Source organism: Diachasma alloeum, unplaced genomic scaffold (genome assembly GCF_001412515.2).
Source record: "Diachasma alloeum isolate Michigan unplaced genomic scaffold, Dall2.0 Dall_scaffold_00271, whole genome shotgun sequence".
Classification (NCBI taxonomy): Eukaryota; Metazoa; Arthropoda; class Insecta; order Hymenoptera; family Braconidae; genus Diachasma; species Diachasma alloeum.
The window spans coordinates 2,245,487-2,264,587 of NW_021680410.1; the positions used below are offsets into that span (position 1 = coordinate 2,245,487).

Below are 19,101 nucleotides of genomic sequence, written 5' to 3' on the forward strand. Positions count from 1 at the left end.
CAAAACGCAAAAACGTTATATTTTTTCACGTCAATTCCATCATAAGTTTGCCAGAAAAATTAAAAAAACGTGAATTTTGGCAGAAAGGGTGTAGAACATCCTTAATTTGAAAAAACGCTCCAGGTCTGCCAACGTCGTGCCAGTGTGGTCAACCGCCTCCCCCGACTCCCGAAAAATCACCTCTCCCCCTCGTTTTCCCCCACAACGGTCCCCCTCCACCCGACGCCTCACTGCACACTGCCGCACACTCAACAGATTGAGGTGTGGCCACAGAAGGCAGCCATTGGCAGCCATTTTCTTGGTCTATCTGTCGCATAAGATTTTCAGGTAAATACGCAATTTACTTAATAAAATAAAGTTAAAAGACCAACGCGAATGATGTGTCGGTGTCGTGCATTAACAGTAAAACACCAATGTTCATGAATTTGTGGTTTAAACGAGTTGCAATAATACGGGGGTGTGAGAATTTCAGTCCATTCATTTTTTTTTCTTTTTTGACAAAATAAATGCGTAACGTTTTGAGGCAAAGTTGAGGATAAGTTTGCGAGGTGTGCTGCGGGGAGTGCCGTGCTCTGCACATATTCCACTGGAATAGGCTCAGATACTTTGAGGAGGGGGAGCATTCCCTCGGGATACGCTCGTTGATAAGTAGTTGTCGTTGGTTATTCTGTCATTTTTTTAAGTCCTCACTGAAAAATTGATAGATATTCGGAGAGTACCCCCTCCAGGCTTTCCTTCTCTCTTCCCTCACTTCATCCCTCTGGCCACACTGTACCTCCCTTGAGTGCGAGCTTCAACGTCGACCTCTCTTTGTCGTGGTTTTTGCATAGTTCAATCAAGTAAGTTTAATTTGTTAGTGAGCGGGATGGGGTGGTGGTGAGGACGGGGCAAACTACCAAATTTCATTCTTGCCGAACGCTTGTTCGGTTGTTCCTCATCCATTTTCACTTGCGTCCACCTTAGTGCCAGTGCACTTCCGGCGTTGGCAGATTTTTTATCCGGTCGGTGTCTTCCTGACGCTTTTTCGGGTTTTTGGGGGGTTTGGAGAGTTTGAGGAGGGGTTTTTCCGGTTTTTGCGGCGACGGCGGGAGGGGGCTTTTTTTTTAGTGGACGAAAGGTCGATTATAAACATTCGAGATTCGTGGAATAACTGACGTAAGTGACGAGTTTTATCATTGATTCAGGGGGTACTCGGAAAGTGACATCACGCGCTGGTAGAAAAATTGAAATTTCAGGGGTCATTTGCGAGCTTTTTAGGGGGGCAGTGAGGTTGATTGGAGGGGGGGGGGGATTTTAGGTGCAGGGTGAATTCGAGGGGTTGAATGGTAATATTTAGGAGTGTAAATCGTATGGGTTTTTTATTTTCTCCTCAATTTTTCATGATTTTTCGGAATTTTTTTATTTTTACCTCGATTTGTCATGACATTTCTGAATTTTTTATTTTCATCTCAATTTTTCATGATTTTTCTGAATTTTTAGAGAGTAATTGAAGGAATTTGAAACTTTCACCGGCAAAACATAATTGAAATTTCAGGGATCATTTGGGAGTTATTTCTAGGGGGCAGTGGGGTTGATTCGGGGAAGGATTAGGGGAATTTAAGGTGCATGGTGAATTCGAGGGAATTGAATGTTAATATTTTGGATTAAAAATTGGATGAGTTTTTTATTTTCTCCTCAATTTTTCATGATTTTTCTGAATTTTTAGAGAGTAATTGAAGGAATTTGAAACTTTCACCGGCAAAACATAATTGAAATTTCAGGGATCATTTGGGAGTTATTTTTAGGGGGCAGTGAGGTTGATTCGGTGAAAGGATTAGGGGAATTTAAGGTGCAAGGTGAATTCGAGGGAATTGAATGTTAATATTTAGGATTAAAAATTGGATGAGTTTTTTATTTTCTCCTCAATTTTTCATGATTTTTCTAAATTTTTTATTTTTACCTCGATTTTTCATGACATTTAAAATTTTTTCATTTTTGTCTAAATTTTTCATGATTTTTCGGAATTTTTAGGGAGTAATTGATGGAATTTAAAACTTTCACCGGCAGGAAATAATTCAAATTTCAGGGATCATTTGGGAGTTATTTTTTAAAAGTAACATTGAGGTTGATTTAGGTGAGAAAGAATTATGAGCATTATGAAAGGATTATTCAAGGTTCGAAGAGAATTCAAAGAAATTCAATATCAATGTTTAGGATTCAAAATGATCAATTTTTTACGTTGACCTCAATTTTTTATGATTTTTCTGAATTTTTACGAAGTAATTGAAGTGAATTTAAAACGTTTACTGTCAGAAAATAACTGAAATTTCAGGGGTCATTTGGGAGTAATTTTTTTAAGGGGGACGTTGAAATTGATATGGGGGGGAGGGAGGATTATGAGCACTTAAGGTTCAGGGTGAATTCAAGGGAATTGAATATGACTATTTAGGAGTCGAATGATACACGTTTTATTTTCACATGAATTTTCATGATTTTACCAAATTTTTGCAGAATTTTCGAATTTCACTGGAAATGCAATTGAATCCCAAATCTCTGCGATACAGAAAAAGAATTCCCCAAATTAGTTGGATTTTCAATCGAAACTTCACTATTCAGTACTAAATTACCCTGAATTTTAATTAATCACACATTTCAAGATATCTTCACCATTTTTATGAATTTTCATGTAACAATTCAGTAGCGAAGTGGCAAAACGGTTTATGTCGACTTATCTCCCAGTTGCGTTTTTGAGGAATATTCCCCAATCTAAGAGAGATAGCGAAATTTTCCTGATCACATTTATTGTAGCTCTCAGTCGGCTCTACAAAAAAGGTTATAATAAAAATGTTGCTATCTCCCTTGGACTCCGAGATATTCATTGAAACCTGGTCAATAGTCAAAATTGACTTATCTCCTTTTACCACTTCGCTACTGAATTGAATTGAAAGTTATTTTCATTAATTTTTTCTTTTAAATTGTCAATCTTCAATTATTTAATTTCTGCAAATTTCAGTGGAACTGTCACTTGAACAAAATTTCCAAAAAATGTACCTGAACTTTCAGCCAAAATTTTCCAACAGTGAGAGTGAGATTTTCTGAACTTATTTGAATTGTTAATAAAAATGTTAATAATCAGCCTTAAATTATTATTATTATTATCTTCTTTATTGAGAAAGAACAGAAATTACCTTGAGTTTTCAATCAGTCCATAGTTTCAGGATAACCAGAATTCACCTCAATTCTGAATTTCACCAGAATATTACTGATTTATATTCAGTTCCCTGAAATAATTGAAAAATGCAGTTTTCATTTATTTCTCTGACAAAGTCATATGTTTAGAGAAAAATTAAAATTCGAATCGAGTCAAATTCGAACAATTGAATTCGATTTAGGGTTGACAAAATCATGAAATTTCGAATTACATTGGAAATGCAATCGCATTGTAAATCTTTGAGCAACAGAAAGAGAATTCTCCAACTTAGATTTTTAATCAAAAAATATGAATATTCAATAGCAAATTACCCTGAACTGAAATTTACAGTTTCCATTCATTTTTCATCAGATTGCGAATTCTCGATGCCTTAATCCCTGAAAATTTCGGCAGAACTATCACTTCATAAAAATTTCCAAGTGATACCTGAACTTTTAGCCAAAAATTTCCGACAGTGAGAACGACTTTTCTTCAACTTACTTGAATTTTCAATTCATCAATAATTTCAGAATGTATTTACCTGAATTTTTCTGCTATTTGTGTCAATTTTCATGGATTAAATCACCTGAAATTTACAGTTTCCACTGCTTTTTTATCAGATTGCCAATTCTCAGCGATTAAAGTCCTAAAAATTCCAGTAGAACTATCACTTCATAAAAATTCCAAGTGATACCTGAACTTGCAGCCAAAAATTACCGACAGTCAGAGCGACGTTTCTTCAACTTACTTGAATTTTCAATTCATCCAAAATTTTAGAATATATTTACCTGAATTATTCTGTCATTTGTATCAATTTTCGTGGATTAAATGAACTAAAATTTACAGTTTTCACTGCTTTTTCGTCAGATTGCAAATTCTCAGCGATTAGATTCCTAAAAATTCCAGTAGAACTATCACTTCATAAAAATTCCAAGTGATACCTGAACCTTCAGTCAAAAATTACCGACAATCATAGCGACGTTTCTTCAACTTACTTGAATTTTCAATTCATCCAAAATTTTAGAATGTATTTACCTGAATTATTCTGTCATTTGTATCAATTTTCGTGGATTAAATGAACTAAAATTACAGTTTCCACTGCTTTTTCATCAGATTGCAAATTCTCAGCGATTAAATTCCTAAAAATTCCAGTAGAACTATCACTTCATAAAAATTCCAAGTGATACCTGAACCTTCAGCCAAAAATTACCGACAATCATAGCGACCTTTCTTCAACTTACTTGAAGTTTCAATTCATCGAAAATTTTAGAATGTATTTACCTGAATTTTTCTGTCATTTGTGTCAATTTTCATGGATTAAATGAACTAAAATTTACAGTTTCCACTGCTTTTTCATCAGATTGCGAATTCTTAGCGATTGAATTCCTAAAAATTCAAGTAGAACTATCACTTCATAAAAATTCCAAGTGATACCTGAACTTTCAGCCAAAAATTATCGACAGTCACAGCGACGTTTCTTCAACTTACTTGAATTTTCAATTCACCCAAAATTTTTAGAATGTATTTACCTGAATTTTTTTTCATTTGTATCAATTTTCGTGGATTAAATTCAACTAAAATTTACAGTTTCCACCGCTTTTTCATCAGATTGCAAATTCTTAACGATTGAATTCCTAAAAATTCCAGTAGAACTGTCACTTAATAAAAATTTCCAAAGGGCACCTGAAATTTCATCCGCAAATTTTTAACAGTGTGTTTTCGAGAAATTCGCTTGAAGTTTTTTTTTTTTTTCGAGTTTTGTTTGAGTTTTGCGGAGATCCATGAGTGCAGTGTTGTGTAGACCTTTGGCACATTTTATCGGGCTCGCTGTATCTTATCTTTATTGTACTTTTTTTTCCGAAAGGAGATACCCTTGTACAACATAAGTCATTCATACTTGTTTGGTTCTTACTTGCGACGAGACTATCGGGAGAGGAATGTTTGAATGTTCATTTATTGTTGCATGCTTGGTAGAATCTATTATTGGAGCATGAATGTCGAATCCAGGAGAGGGCATAAATATGAAAATGTGAGGGGTTCTAACGAACTTAATAACATTGAAGATTAATCACGTGAGTTGATTAGTTTAATTCAGTTGTGGAGGGGTGAGTTGGGATAAATCAATTTTGTTTTTTGTTGATTGTACATTTATCTTGAGAATAAGTGGCTTTCGGGGTAAATGTTCTTGACATTGTCGTTTGAAACAATTCGTCAGAGACAATTTGATATTTAATTAGTACAGATGTGAAAAATTGACTTGTTTTGAAGCTGAAACTAGCGAAAGATTCGACAGCAGAAGATTTGTCTTAAGCGAATGTACGAGTGTTCAAATGTGTTTACATAATGTACAAACTCTTTCGCACTTAAAAACATTTGTACATATGATTATTTGACTCGTACACTTAAATATCCCCTAAATTGAATTCTCCGCTGACGAATATTCTGCTAGTTTCAGCTTCACTGACTTGTTTCGTTTCTAACTTTTTTAAAATTACTCATTCACCTCGATAACAAGAAAAAGCGTCATAGGACTTTCTTTGCAATTGGAAAAATTTCCAGCATAAAGCGTCTCTTGACATTTCCTCTGAACTCATTATGGAAACAATTTGACATTAGTTAACAAAGATGGGGGAAATTAACTTTTTCTGTTGCTAGACTTTTGTTAATTGTTTACTCATTTCGAGAAAAGAATAGAAAGGTGTCATGGGACCGTCTTTGTAGCTGAGAAAAATCCCAATAAAAAATGTCTCTTAATTTTCTTTTACAGTTACTCATTATCGAGATAATTGGACATTCAACAAGATGTAGAAGAGAGAGAGAGATTACTCTTATTTCGACATTTCTCAAATTGGGTTTTATCTCGAGACTGAGTAACTTTTGAAAAACGGAGACTTTTTTGTGGGTGATTAGAATTTTCGTAAGAAAATGTCTCGACATTTACGTTTAGACTCACTCGTTATAGAGACAATTGTATTATCTAATTAACAATGACATGGGAAATTGACTTTTTCTGTTTCTAAATTTTTGTTAATTATTCAGTCATCCGGAGAATTAAAAAAAGTGTCAGGAATTTCTTTGCATCTGAAAAAAATTCCTAACAGTGTCTCCTGAAATTGTTTCCTCTAGTCACTCGTCATCAAGATAATTGGACATGTAATTGTGTATTTATCCCGGGATCGAGTAGCTTCAAAAAAAGGAAACCTTTCTTTGTAGATGATTCGAATTGCCATAAAAAAAATTTCATTTTCGTTTAAACCTACTCATTATAGAGACAATTTTATTATATAATTAACAAAAATGAGGGAAAATTACCTTTTCCGTTTGTTAATTTTTGTTAATTGTACACACATCTCGAGACTAAAAAAAGTGTCGGGAAATTCTTTGTATCTTTAAAAAATTCCCAACAAAAAGTGCGTTCTCAAGTTTTTTCTTACAATCACTCATTGTCAAGATAATAGAACATCAAGAAGATCCCAAAAATTGATTTTCCTGTTTCAACATTTTAAAAAATTGTGTATGCATCCCGAGACCAAGTAGCTTTCGAAAAAAGGAGACTTTTTTGCAGATGATTCGATTTTTCATAAAACCATTTCATTTACGATTGAACCCACTCATTATACAAATCATTTTATCATCTAATGAACATAATTGAGAGAAAATGACTTCTGTGTCAGGACCTTCTTTGTACCTGAAAAATATTCCCAACAGGAAGTCTCTCCTGAAATTTTTTCACTCATTATCAAGATAATTGAACATTGAATCAGACGTCAAAAATTGGTTTCTCCTCGAGACTGAGTGGCGTCAGAAAGAAAATAACGACAGCCCTTTTCTCAGATAATTTGAATTTTCAACAAAAAAATTCTCTTCACATTTTCATTAAAGGCCACTCATTAAAACAATTCATTCAAGCCTAAAATTAGCCACTTATGTTACTCTCGATTCACCTTGAGAACTAGTGTTTCCTTATACCGAAAAATATCTCGAAATTTGCCTGAAATTGTTATCAAGACAATCTAATCTAATCGTGGATTTATTTATCTTCAGCAAGATGAAGAACCCCACGTTCACACTTTTTTTTGTCGAATGTTGAATTTAACCCTAGACTGGTCACCATGCGAGGGAATTGCCGCAACACGTCGTTGTATTCACCTTGCCATCGACTGGTTGACCGGAAAAATTTCGAGAAAAATTGAATTCGTCAATTGAAGTATCTGGAAAATTCTAGTATTTTTTTTTTCAATATTGTATCCTTAATTCTGGGAGAAAAAAAATATTTCCAACAGGTGAACAATTTTTTCCCGTGTTAAATGAAACTGCCTGTTGCGCGACGTTGCTGGGAACTCGCTAAACGCGCCCGGGAAGTGTAGAGTGGATTCGGCAACGCTGGAGCCTAAATAACACGGCGGCACTCTCCCGCGAAGGTGACTAAAGTCGCATTTTCCCGTCAGGTGACCAGACTAGGGTTAACATGAAGACTTTAGGGCGAAATGCCCGTCGAGCCCTTCCCCTAAAATCCCTCGTTATCGAGGTGATTCTACATTTAACACTAAACTCGATTTGCTCTGTTATTACTCACTGCTTCGCCACTGAATTAATCAACCGAATCGATAATTAACTCAATAAATCGATAAAGATAAAAGCCAAAAGCTCGCATTAAATATAATCTATTTGTGCTATTAGAATAACCATCTGTCCAGCCTCTTTCAATCCGAAATATATTTTAACCATCCACAAAAATGTCCACTTAAAACAGAGAATGCTGAGAAAGAAAGACTAAAAAGATGGGATGCATTGTGGGCCGAGGCATCGGTTCAGACGATACGGGTCACCCTGGATCAGGTACGACCCAAGTCCACATTTCTTTTTTTTAAGAAGAAAAAGAGACAAAGAATTATTGAAACACCTCCAACCTCGTAGGATTCTTGAAGCATTGCACAGCAATATAATTGCTTATTAACAGAACTCGTTAATGGGACTTTGGAGTCGAGTTTGCATTCGTAATTTTTATCGTTGAAATTTAGTAAAAACGCATTTGCACCCGTTGAGATGTGACAGGCCGCTGTGAGTTTATTGTGAGGCTCAGGTGTATTATCTTTTGAACGTTATCTCCATTTATTTCGATTCTCTGGACAATTGAATAGTTGATTGCGGCATTTTGAGAATTTTTTTTATCGGGAAAAATGATGAGATGAGAAAATATTCGAGACATATTTTTGTTTTGTTGTTGTTGTTGCTTTTTTTTTAAGAATCGAAATCGACTCATTAATTTTTCATTATTTTCTAGTTATTCATTTATTTTGATTTAAAACATTCAAACCGTGTGGTTTATTCTGCTAAATAAATGGAAAAATACAAATGTTTTTTTTTCGTTATTTTTTTTTATTTTTTTATTTCTTTATAGTGATGTCGCCCAGATATTGGGTTGTTATTTACACTGTCGTATAGTTTTGATACATTTTGTTACATTGTCTTGTTGTAAGTTACTTACTCTAAACCTGTAATTTACTATCTTTTATCAGGAATTTTTCTTTTATCAGGAAAAATGATGAGATGAGAAAATATTCGAGACATATTTTTGTTTTTTTGCTTTGTTGTTGTTGTTTTTTTTTAAGAATCAAAATCGATTCATTAATTTTTCATTATTTTCTAGTTATTCATTTATTTTGATTTAAAGCAATCAAACCGTGTGGTTTATTCTGCTAAATAAATGGGAAAATACAAATGTTTTTTTTTTCATTATTTATTTACATAAAAAAACCTTTCGTATTTTTCATTTTTAGAGAAATTCCGTGCAAAAAAAATTCTCATTTCCAAAAAATTGAAGTGATAATCTTACTCTGAAAAATAATAATTCATTATGCAAAGTGTAAAGAAAAATTGGAGAAAGACTGCCTCAGTTATTTCATTTCTTTAATGCTCATGATGAATTATGGTTTTTAAATAGCTAAACTATAATTTCCGAATTCTTAGAATGACGAAATATTTATGGCCATTCCTGTTTCCATAGAACAACCATATTCTATACAAATTTATCATTTTTCCTGTCAGTAGTTCATCGGAGGACTTTCCAAAAAAAAACATCTAATTTATCTAAAAGCCCTAATTTATCATTTCCCAAAAACTGAAAAACTAGGGCAGATAACGTTTGAAAAATGATGCATCGAACCTTAAATTCAGTAGTTGAGTGGTAGAACATGACTAGTCAATTTTCGATGTTTTTCTGAGTATTGAATTATCTTCTAATGGGATAATCTCAATGAAAAAAATTATCTTGAAATTTTCCCCAAAAACCACTTAGCGAAATGGTAACACGATTCAAGTAGATTTTCACTATTGGCAAGTTTTCAATGAATATCGCGAAATTTAAGAGAGATAGCAAAGTTTTTGTCATGACCTTTTTTGTAGCTCTCAACTCGCTCTAGAAAAAAGGTTATAATAAAAATTTAGTTATCCACCTTAGATTCGGAGATATTCCTTGAAAACTCCGCCAAGGGCTAAGTTTGAAGCGTTTCATCGTTTTGCTATTGACGTATTCTCAAGATAAATAGACAATCAACGGAACAAAGCAAGTAAATTATTCATATTTTGTTGAACAGCAGGAAATGTCGCGAGGTGTTTTTTGCTGGAAATTTAATACTCCAGAAATGAAATCGTCTGACATTCTCCTGAAATCACTTATTCTTGAACACTATTGAGTTTTTATAAAATGTTAACGTAACATTGACTCATTGAACTAAACGAAATGAATGAAAAATTAAATTAACGGGTAAAGTGAATTAAATGGAATATTTTTTTATAACCAAAAATTTTTTCCAGGAAAGTACAATTTTTCCTTAATTTCTAAATTTTCCCTCAACTGATTCATTGGTTATTTGATTGTTAATTTTGAGTAGAAATTTATGATATTGAAATTGGAGAAAAGGTGAGCAAACACCTGAGGTCGGGTTTGACCCCGCGCCCCATAGATTACCCTTAGGTTGATTTATTGTTTCTTTTCTGAGTTGTAAACATTGAAAAACAAAATTTTAAAGTGTTCATTTTGTTCCACCAATTAAGGCCCGGGTGTACTATCTTTCGAACGTTATCTCGATGTTTTTTTTTCATCTTTCGTCATCTGAAATTGTAAATTGAGTCCTGCATCATGCAGAAGTTTTGAAAAATTATGAATGAATAATCAAAAAAAAGTAGAAGAAATTCTTAATTTTTTCAAAGAGCATTTTTAATTTATATACAGAATAAGTTGAATAACAAGAAATTAAAAAATGTATCTGATTTAAGGTGACAAATGGCGGCCTGTCACCCAATATCATGCAAGGGGAAGACTGATTTTGTACATCTTGTCCCACACTGCACAGAGACATTTATTACGGAAAAGGCTCTTTGAAAAAAGTTGTAATATTTTGGAGAATTTTTTGAAAATTGAGATACGTAGCTGTCACTTCCCATGAGGAGTTAGTGTTTCGTTATCCACCATGGAAAATGACAGCTAATAGATAATTTGCCACAACGAATCAGATATTTGTAATTTCCACTTTTTTCAACTCATTCTGAATCTGAATTAAAAACGCTCTTTGAAAAAGTTGAGAATTTTTTCTATTTTTTTTCATCCTTTCATAATTTTTGGGAATTTCTACATGATGTACCACTCAATTGACAATTTTGGATTACGAAAGATGAAAAAAATCCAGATAACATTCGAAAGATACGAAAGTACAACCGGGCCTTAAACAAAAATGTTAATTGATTGTTAAGATTCACCACTTCACTACTGAATCATTAATTGAGGGTAAAAAATGTAGAACGTAGGGCATAAGTAATCCTCACTTGTCTATAGTCTAGATCACCATAGTGCTCATTCCTCCATTCCGCTGAATTCATCACATGTATCGAGGGTTAGAAAAATTTTTGAAGAAATTGTACATAACAGCGGGCACATGTAACATGTAAAATAGATAGTCACTCACCCACTAACACCTGATCGATCTTCCCCGATGAATCCCCTGCTATCTTGTACTAGTTCCTGGGTGCTTTCTCCACATTAAACCCCTCCAAGTACCCAATTTGTAATTGAAATTATTCTCGCCAGACGAATGAGATGAAATAATAGAATACCGTTGATTTAAAGTTTTTAGATGAGTGAGATAGCTGTTTTATAGACTTTCGACTGTAAAACTACTGAGATATGATTCTTTAAGATTATTAGGGGTTTTTAGATGAGACTGGGGCAAAATGGTACTCAATCTCTTCAAATGCGCTAATGATGTTAAAATGATGAAATAACATCTGTTTTGCCCCAGCGTCTCGATAGATATAAAATTTTGTAAAAATGAATTTGGGAAATTTAGAGGGGATGCCCCAAGCATTCACGATGGCATTGGCATGGTAAAACTCTCAGAGAGAGATAATAATCACTGGCATTATTTAACACCGACACAGCGTTTTCTCGACGAAATGAGGTATTGTACGCTGAGAGCAAGCGAACAAGGTCTCAAACAAGTCTTGCTTGGGCCAAAAAAATCGCTGCAAAAAAGAATTTGTTCAATTTGAGAATTTAGAGAATGTGACGATTACGATTCCTATGCATTGTTAAAAATTTGTGGTTGAAATTTCCGATATACTTTTTTGAAATTTTTATCATATTTTAATTTCAGTGAAATTCCAAAGAATTTCGTCATTGCACTGATAGAATGATCCATTTATTCCAAACGAGATTCGTTAACTATTAACGAATGGTAGAGTTGAATATAACCAAATAAATATTCGTTAATAGTTAACGAATGAACATTTGGTGAGACCAAATCAGTAGCGAAGCGGTAAACCGGGTTAAGTCGATTTTGACTTTTGGCCAGTTTTTGATTAATATCTCGGAATCTAAGAGAGATAGCAAAATTTTTCTCATAACCTTTTTTATAAGCCTCAATTGGCTCTACAAAAACGGTTATGACAGAAATTTCTCCATCTCTTTTAGATTCCGAGATATTCGTCAAAAACTGGCCAATAGTCAGAATCGACTTAAACCGGTTTACCGCTTCGCTACTGAAATAGACCCTAGTCCTCAACCAAATCCATTTGTTAACAATAACTAATTCTGTCTATCAGTGTGAAAATTCTGAATTTCATGTGAAAATTTATAAGAACTAAAAATATCAGTTCAATTATTCCAAATTAGTGGAAATCAGGAAAATTCTGGTAAATATATTCTTGAATTTCCAAATGAAAGATGTCCAAGTATCTTTGATAATTTGGTACAGACCACACTATAGATTCAACCATTTTCAATCATGAAATTTGTCAATTAAATTGCTTGAGAAAAATTTCCAAAAATCATGAATATTCAGTGCCAAAAACAGAATTTTCTATAAATTGAAAATTCAGCAAAATATTGTCCAGCACTTTTCTGATTTTTGTTAATTTTTATGGAATAATCGAACTGAAATTCACATTTCCCATTGTTTTTTTAATCAAATTGTGAAATTTCGTTGCGGAAATTCCTCGAAATTTCAATGGAACTGTCACTTGATGAGTTTTCAAGAAGTTTTTTCTTTTTTTGATTTTAAAAAAATTTAACCGAGTTGCCAAGAAGTGTACAGGGAATTTCAGTCCGACATGTTTAACAGTGTAATAGATCATTTTGTCAAGAAAATGTCGTGTCGGTGTTGAGGTTTGCCAAATCACTTAGATGAAGACGAATTAAAAATGTCGCGATAGCACGTATTTAACTGCTGTAAAAATTCGATAATAGGGTGAATAACTGGGAGTGTTTGCACCTTTCCAGTGATCCAACTTGTTATTTATTCTTAAAGAAATGATGAAGTTAGTGATAACTTTCGTTATCCTTGTTATTCATCCTTAAGGATGTTCGACACCCTTTTAGCCAAAATTGACGTTGTTTTCATTTTTCTGGCAAATTATCGATGGGAGTGACGTGAAAAAATATAACGATTTTGTGGTTTGTCATTCTTTAATGGCTCACGAAGTTGCGTAGTGGTGCGATAATTTTCATGCGTTTTTTCTACAGTTTTGTGATTCTTTTTAAAAGTTTAGAGAAAACGCAGGAAAATGTTCGCACCACCTTAAAATTTCGTCAGTCATTAAATAATGACAAAACGCAAAAACGTTATATTTTTTCACGTCAATTCCATCATAAGTTTGCCAGAAAAATTAAAAAAACGTGAATTTTGGCAGAAAGGGTGTAGAACATCCTTAAAGTAGCTCTACCCTTCGGCCGGGTTACGCTGTACTTTTGGATATTTTCAGTTTTTAAATTTTTCAACTAAATAGCATGGAAAAAATTTGAAAAAATTCATACCCAGTCAGTATTATCTAAATTAAATTTCGCAAAATATTGATATTTTTTCGAACATTTCCTTCTTATAAATAAATAATAAAACTTGCTTGCAAAACCGTGGATTATTTTTTATGAGGTGTCAAATAAATACTCGATTTTTTCACATATAATCTAAAAAAAATCAGATTTTAATCTTTGATTACAATGGAAATGTTGATTTTCACATAAGACACTGGGTTAAATCCTGATTTTTAAACACTTCTTTGGAAAACCAAAACGATAATTAAATTGAGCAAAAAATTAGAAGTCCAAATCTCATGGAGTTTTCTGCAATTTTTTTGCAGTTTTCAATAATCTTTGAATTTACCGTAAGGATAGAGCTACTTTAAAGAAATGATGAAGTTAGCGATAACTTTCGTTATCCTTATTATTTATTCTTGAAGAAATGATGAAATTAGTGATAACTTTCGTTTGGTTTTCAATTTGACGAGACTCGTTGGAACTGTTCGATGAGTTATTTCGAGCTATCCAATGTCATTCGATCAATCACCGGTATCGGACGACTCGTATCCACTGGAATGCAGGATGATTCACCCTATTCATTGAATTTGCCATTAGAAATAATTACCAAAGAACAAATTGACAATCAAAGGATTGATCGTTATTCCAGGATTCATGGCGGCTATCAGAAAGAAACTAGTAATCGTGGGCGATGGTGCCTGTGGTAAAACCTGCCTGCTCATAGTATTCAGCAAAGATCAATTCCCCGAAGTCTACGTTCCCACTGTGTTTGAGAATTATGTCGCTGACATTGAAGTGGACAGCAAACAGGTACGTCAGGAATCATATCAAGGATATCCAAGTATTTTCCGTGCTTTCGCTTCCGCATGGAAGCTTTGTAATAATTTAAGGGTGCCAAGTGAATTTGGCGATGACCTTGAAAATTGACATTCACCAACAAAGTTATAATTTTTTTAATTAATAGTATTAGACAGATGGTGAACATCGGTGACAATTTAAACATTTTAGAACTTATGGATATCGAGAAATTAAATAAACAAAATCAGTCTTATACACGGCCTCTTATGGAGTTTTGATTAAATTGAACGTTTCAACCCCCTTGGAACTCAAGAAAAATTTGAAAAAATTTGAAGACAGGGGGAATGATGTGTTCAATGTGATGGCGACAAAAAACAATGGGGTACCGGGGTGAATAAAAGAGATATTTCAACCCGCCGTACCCATTTGACCCCATGTTTTCTCGAGGTTCGTCACGCGAAAAAGAGGATTTTCCGCATTTATTTTCTCAATGTCCAGTTCCGGTTGCGGGTTTGAAATTTCGTCGGATGGATGAATACATATTTCTCCAATGATGGAGGGAAAGAAAAAAATTTTTTTGAATCTTTTTTCAAATTCACTTGGCACCCTTAAATTCAAGTTTGGATTTCTTGTGTTAGGGAAGCTAGTGCCTGTACCGCCCAGCGGGTAATACGAAAAGAAAAAATTTCTTTTTTTATTATGCAAATATTTGACAGCAACAAGTAATTTCAACAGAAATTTTCAATTTTCTCAATTTTCTTTAAAAAAAAATTTTTTTAATTTGCATGGATGTAAAAAAAAACACAATATTTGCTAGTGGAAAAAACGACTCATTTCCCTTAGGTGGGCGGCACATGCACCAGCAAATTCGAACCGAGCTATTATTTCTGTGATAATTTTCAACTAACGATTATGTTGGCCCAAAGAAAACTTGTTCTCAGTTGTGGAAAGATGACATTCTGCTCATTTTTTTCTGTAAAATGGTTTCCATTAGACATTTTCAATTGAAAACATGCGCAGTAAAGCTGCGAAATGCTTCAATAGAATCGTCCAAAAATGAATAGAAGTTCAATACAATTTTCTATCGAATTGGTTAGGTTTTTCTGTGAAATTTTTTTCGTGCCTGTTAGAAGTTGTAAAAAAACTCCAATGGGAAGGGCAAACTGTAAAAGGTCTCTGGACATCCTCAGTAATTAAAAACTCCTGTTACACGAATCTCACAAATTGCCATAATTTTGACAGGTTGAGTTGGCCCTCTGGGATACAGCAGGACAAGAAGACTACGACAGACTGCGTCCACTATCTTACCCGGACACCGATGTCATTCTCATGTGTTTTTCGATTGACAGTCCGGATTCATTAGAGAACATTCCCGAGAAATGGACACCCGAGGTGAAACACTTCTGTCCAAATGTACCAATTATTCTCGTTGGAAACAAAAAGGATTTGCGCAATGACCCAGGCACCATCAAGGAGCTTGGTAAAATGAAGCAAGAGCCAGTTAAACCCGAGGAGGGTAGAGCCATGGCTGAAAAAATTAATGCCTTCGCTTACCTCGAGTGCTCTGCCAAGAGCAAGGAGGGTGTACGGGAAGTATTCGAAACAGCGACCAGAGCAGCACTCCAGGTAAATCAACAATGACCCCTATGATCCTTATTCTGACCCTTGTGACCCTTATTTTGACCCTTAATTTTTGAGTCTTAATTTCGAGTACCAAATTTTCATCACTAAAAGTCCATTTGGATTTTTATAATATACAGAGCTATTTATGGAGACCCTTATTTTGACCCTTAGTTTCTGACCCTCATGACCCTTAATCTGATTTTTGTAATCCTTAATCCGATCCATGTAACCCTTATTTGGGTCCTTAATCTAACCCTTATGACTCTCATGACCGTTACCTTTGTGACCCTTATGACCCTTATTCTGGCCCTCATGACCCTTGTGAACCTTAATTTGGAGTCTTAATTTCGGGTACCAAATTTTCATGACTAAAAGTCCATTTGGATTTTTATAATATACAGAGATATCTAGAGACCCTTAGTTTCTGACCCTCATGACCCTTAATCTTATTTTTGTAATCCTTAATCCGATCCATGTAACCCTTATTTGGACACTTGATCTGACCCTCATTATCATCCTCGTGAGCCTTGTGAACCTTAATTTGGAGCCTTAATTTCGAGTACCTAAATTTTCATCATTCGAATTTGTTGACAGAGTTTTTATCTTAAGAATAAGTGATATTAGGAGATGTCAATAGACTTTTTGCTTATCTCAGGAGATTTTTAAAGAAAAAAAAGCCTTTCGACATTTCTTCACTGAATTCCCACGTGTGAAAATATTTTACAAAAAAAACTTGACGCTTTCTCTGAGAAACTCTGTTGGAGTTTTATCAAATTCAATTGGTTTTTTCCGTTGATTCTTATAAAAAATCGTTCAACTTTTCCATGATTTTTTAATGGGTATTCAATACAAGAAATTCAACATATTTTTATTGTTCTACATGAATTATTATCTTGACATTTTTCAATTAAAGATTGCTGAGTATAAATTAGTCCAAGTTTTTATCGCTGTAATTTTCTTTCGCTCCTTCCAACAAAATTGATTAAAAAAAAACAAAGCAAAAACTTGAAAAATCACAGCAGAATAATTAATACGGATTCATAAACAATTCGTTTTCATCTTTTTCTTTCAAATACCAATTGCACCTTGAAATCAGTTAAAAAAACATAATCTCAACAAAATTCTCAATCCAATTCCAATAGAATTTTTCACAGAAAGCTCCATGAAATTCCCAATAAAATATAAAAAATTAGCTGAGCTGTATCGCTTCCTTGCAAATCAAACTCTCCAAATAATTTCATAAATACACAATAATAACATGAATACTCACACATGACCTGAAATGAAATTTCAAATAAAATGTAAAAAATTAACTGAACTGTATCCCTTCCTTGCAAATCAATCTCCAGATAATTCCATTAAAAAAAATAATATAATACTCACACATGAAAATTCTCATTGCAGGTAAAAAAGAAGAAAAAGGGCAGATGTAGGTTGCTCTGAGTTTATTATGCGGAATGGGCCCGACGCCGACCGGGTGAATAAACAAACATAAAATCATGGAATTGCGGTACTAGCTATTCAAAAAAAAAATGAAGAGAATAATAATAATAATAATGAAAATAATCTACGGAAAGCTAGTCGTAATGCCGGAGGCCCCCGATGCATAAGAAAAAAATCAAGAAAACCTATAACATACTTTATATCTTATCTTTAATTACTTTACATAAATGAAAAAAAAAACGATCAACAACTAGAAACATGTAAAACGCGTCCAATAACGGATATTAAAGAATGAAAAAAGAGAAAATAAATCCGACAACTGAATTTCATACAGATTAAGTGCACCAGCCAATACCGTGATCCGTGGTGAATCGTTCCCTTCGCTTAACTAAATATATATACGTATTTATATATTCCTACCTAAATACATATATATATTCGGATCCATCGAGAGCGCGTGTATGTTACAATTGTATGAGTGTTTAAATTGCTTGTCTGTGTGAAGTAAAAAAAAATACACATCTGCCTGATACTTTAAACAAAAACAAGAAAAAAAAAGCGCCTGTGTGCATTGTAGCAATTTTTTTGCAAAGACTATAATAATTGTATCTTTTTAATAACGATGGCGATTAAACGATGCTTCATCCTCGAAAATATAGCAGTGAAAAGATGGATAAACCAAAAAAATGATGGAATTTTTTTTTTCTATTAAATACCACATGTGTTTTCCAATTATTTGCAATCGAGATGAAGAATTCTCTAGTTATTTTGAGAATTTAACGTGGGACACCTCCAGTCTGGCTCTCAGTCTTTTTATTAATTTTCATTTATGTCTTATTATTTCTTCATTTACGTGAATTGTCAATTTATCCCTTGGGTCTGATGAAATGGCATTATTTTTCATCGAGTACGACTCTGTGTTTTTTTACTAGATAAAGTATGATTTATCTTCCCTAAAAATGACTATCCATGGATATTTTAAAACGTAATACCAACATTACAGTGAAAAATTGAATAAAATTGATGATTTAAAATAAATAAATTTTTCAACGTGAATAGACTATCTGGATCGCCCTATCGATCTTCAAGATACCAAGTAGGCTAAATGTATTATTATTATTATCATTATTATTATTATTATAATTATACTATTGATATGTTATATTATATTATTGTAATACGATGACACTAACATTAATGAATTGTAATAGCGGTTATATTCTATTTATGTACTCCGATAAAACGAAGAAAAACAGCAAGAATGCCTCCCACTTATATTATGATTATTCTTCAAAGAACTGTGTGAGGTAAATTTGTTCATTAAATTCAGATTTTTTTTCTTTTTGGGAATCGCACATGATTTTTGTAAGAGCCAGAGCGTGTCTAAGATTGATGAAATTTTTCTTTCAGTTGATGACACAGCTAGCTAAAGTAATTGTCTACTTTCTCATGTAAATAGGGAAATTTAACAAATTGATATTTTTTCTTTCATCATACCTGTGACGACTGAGTAAAATCTTTTTCTTTTTGTGAAACGTATACGGTCATCGCGAAATGCAATTTGTTCAGGATTTTGTGATATGTTTGTAATGTTCATAAGCCGCTCTACCAGAATGTCACGACACATTTGCCGTTTTTATTAATTTTTTTTTTTTGGAGATTGAGAGATGAGTGGAATAGACCTTCAGTGGGATGATTGTTGGAGGAATTGAGTGTTCTGGGACTTTATTTCATCGGACTGGAGCGGGGAGAAATGGGG

General features: G+C 33.6%; 1 protein-coding gene across 8 annotated transcripts; it reads left to right on the forward strand.

Moving 5' to 3' along the window:
• Positions 1-231: 231 nt before the first annotated feature.
• Positions 232-18,836, forward strand: LOC107037884 (ras-like GTP-binding protein Rho1). Of its 8 annotated transcripts, none has more exons than XM_015256678.1 (5): positions 232-327; positions 7,923-8,008; positions 14,128-14,288; positions 15,519-15,905; positions 17,306-18,836. In XM_015256678.1, the coding sequence occupies exons 2-5, from the start codon at positions 7,951-7,953 to the stop codon at positions 17,330-17,332; spliced, it is 633 nt and encodes a 210-aa protein (XP_015112164.1). In that variant the 5' UTR covers positions 232-327; positions 7,923-7,950; the 3' UTR covers positions 17,333-18,836. The 8 variants fall into 8 exon arrangements, with proteins under 8 accessions (XP_015112164.1, XP_015112161.1, XP_015112167.1 ...); XM_015256675.1 differs by having other exon boundaries at positions 15,519-15,902; positions 17,304-18,836; XM_015256676.2 differs by lacking the exon at positions 232-327 and adding an exon at positions 377-839 and having other exon boundaries at positions 15,519-15,902; positions 17,304-18,836.
• Positions 18,837-19,101: the final 265 nt, after the last annotated feature.

Coding starts and splice junctions, on each gene's coding strand:
- LOC107037884 (XM_015256675.1), top strand. CDS start 7,951: ATGGGATGCATTGTGGGCCGAGGCATCGGTTCAGACGATACGGGTCAC. Junction 8,009..14,127: donor TACGGGTCACCCTGGATCAG/GTACGACCCAAG, acceptor TCGTTATTCCAG/GATTCATGGCGGCTATCAGA. Junction 15,903..17,303: donor CGACCAGAGCAGCACTCCAG/GTAAATCAACAA, acceptor TTCTCATTGCAG/GTAAAAAAGAAGAAAAAGGG.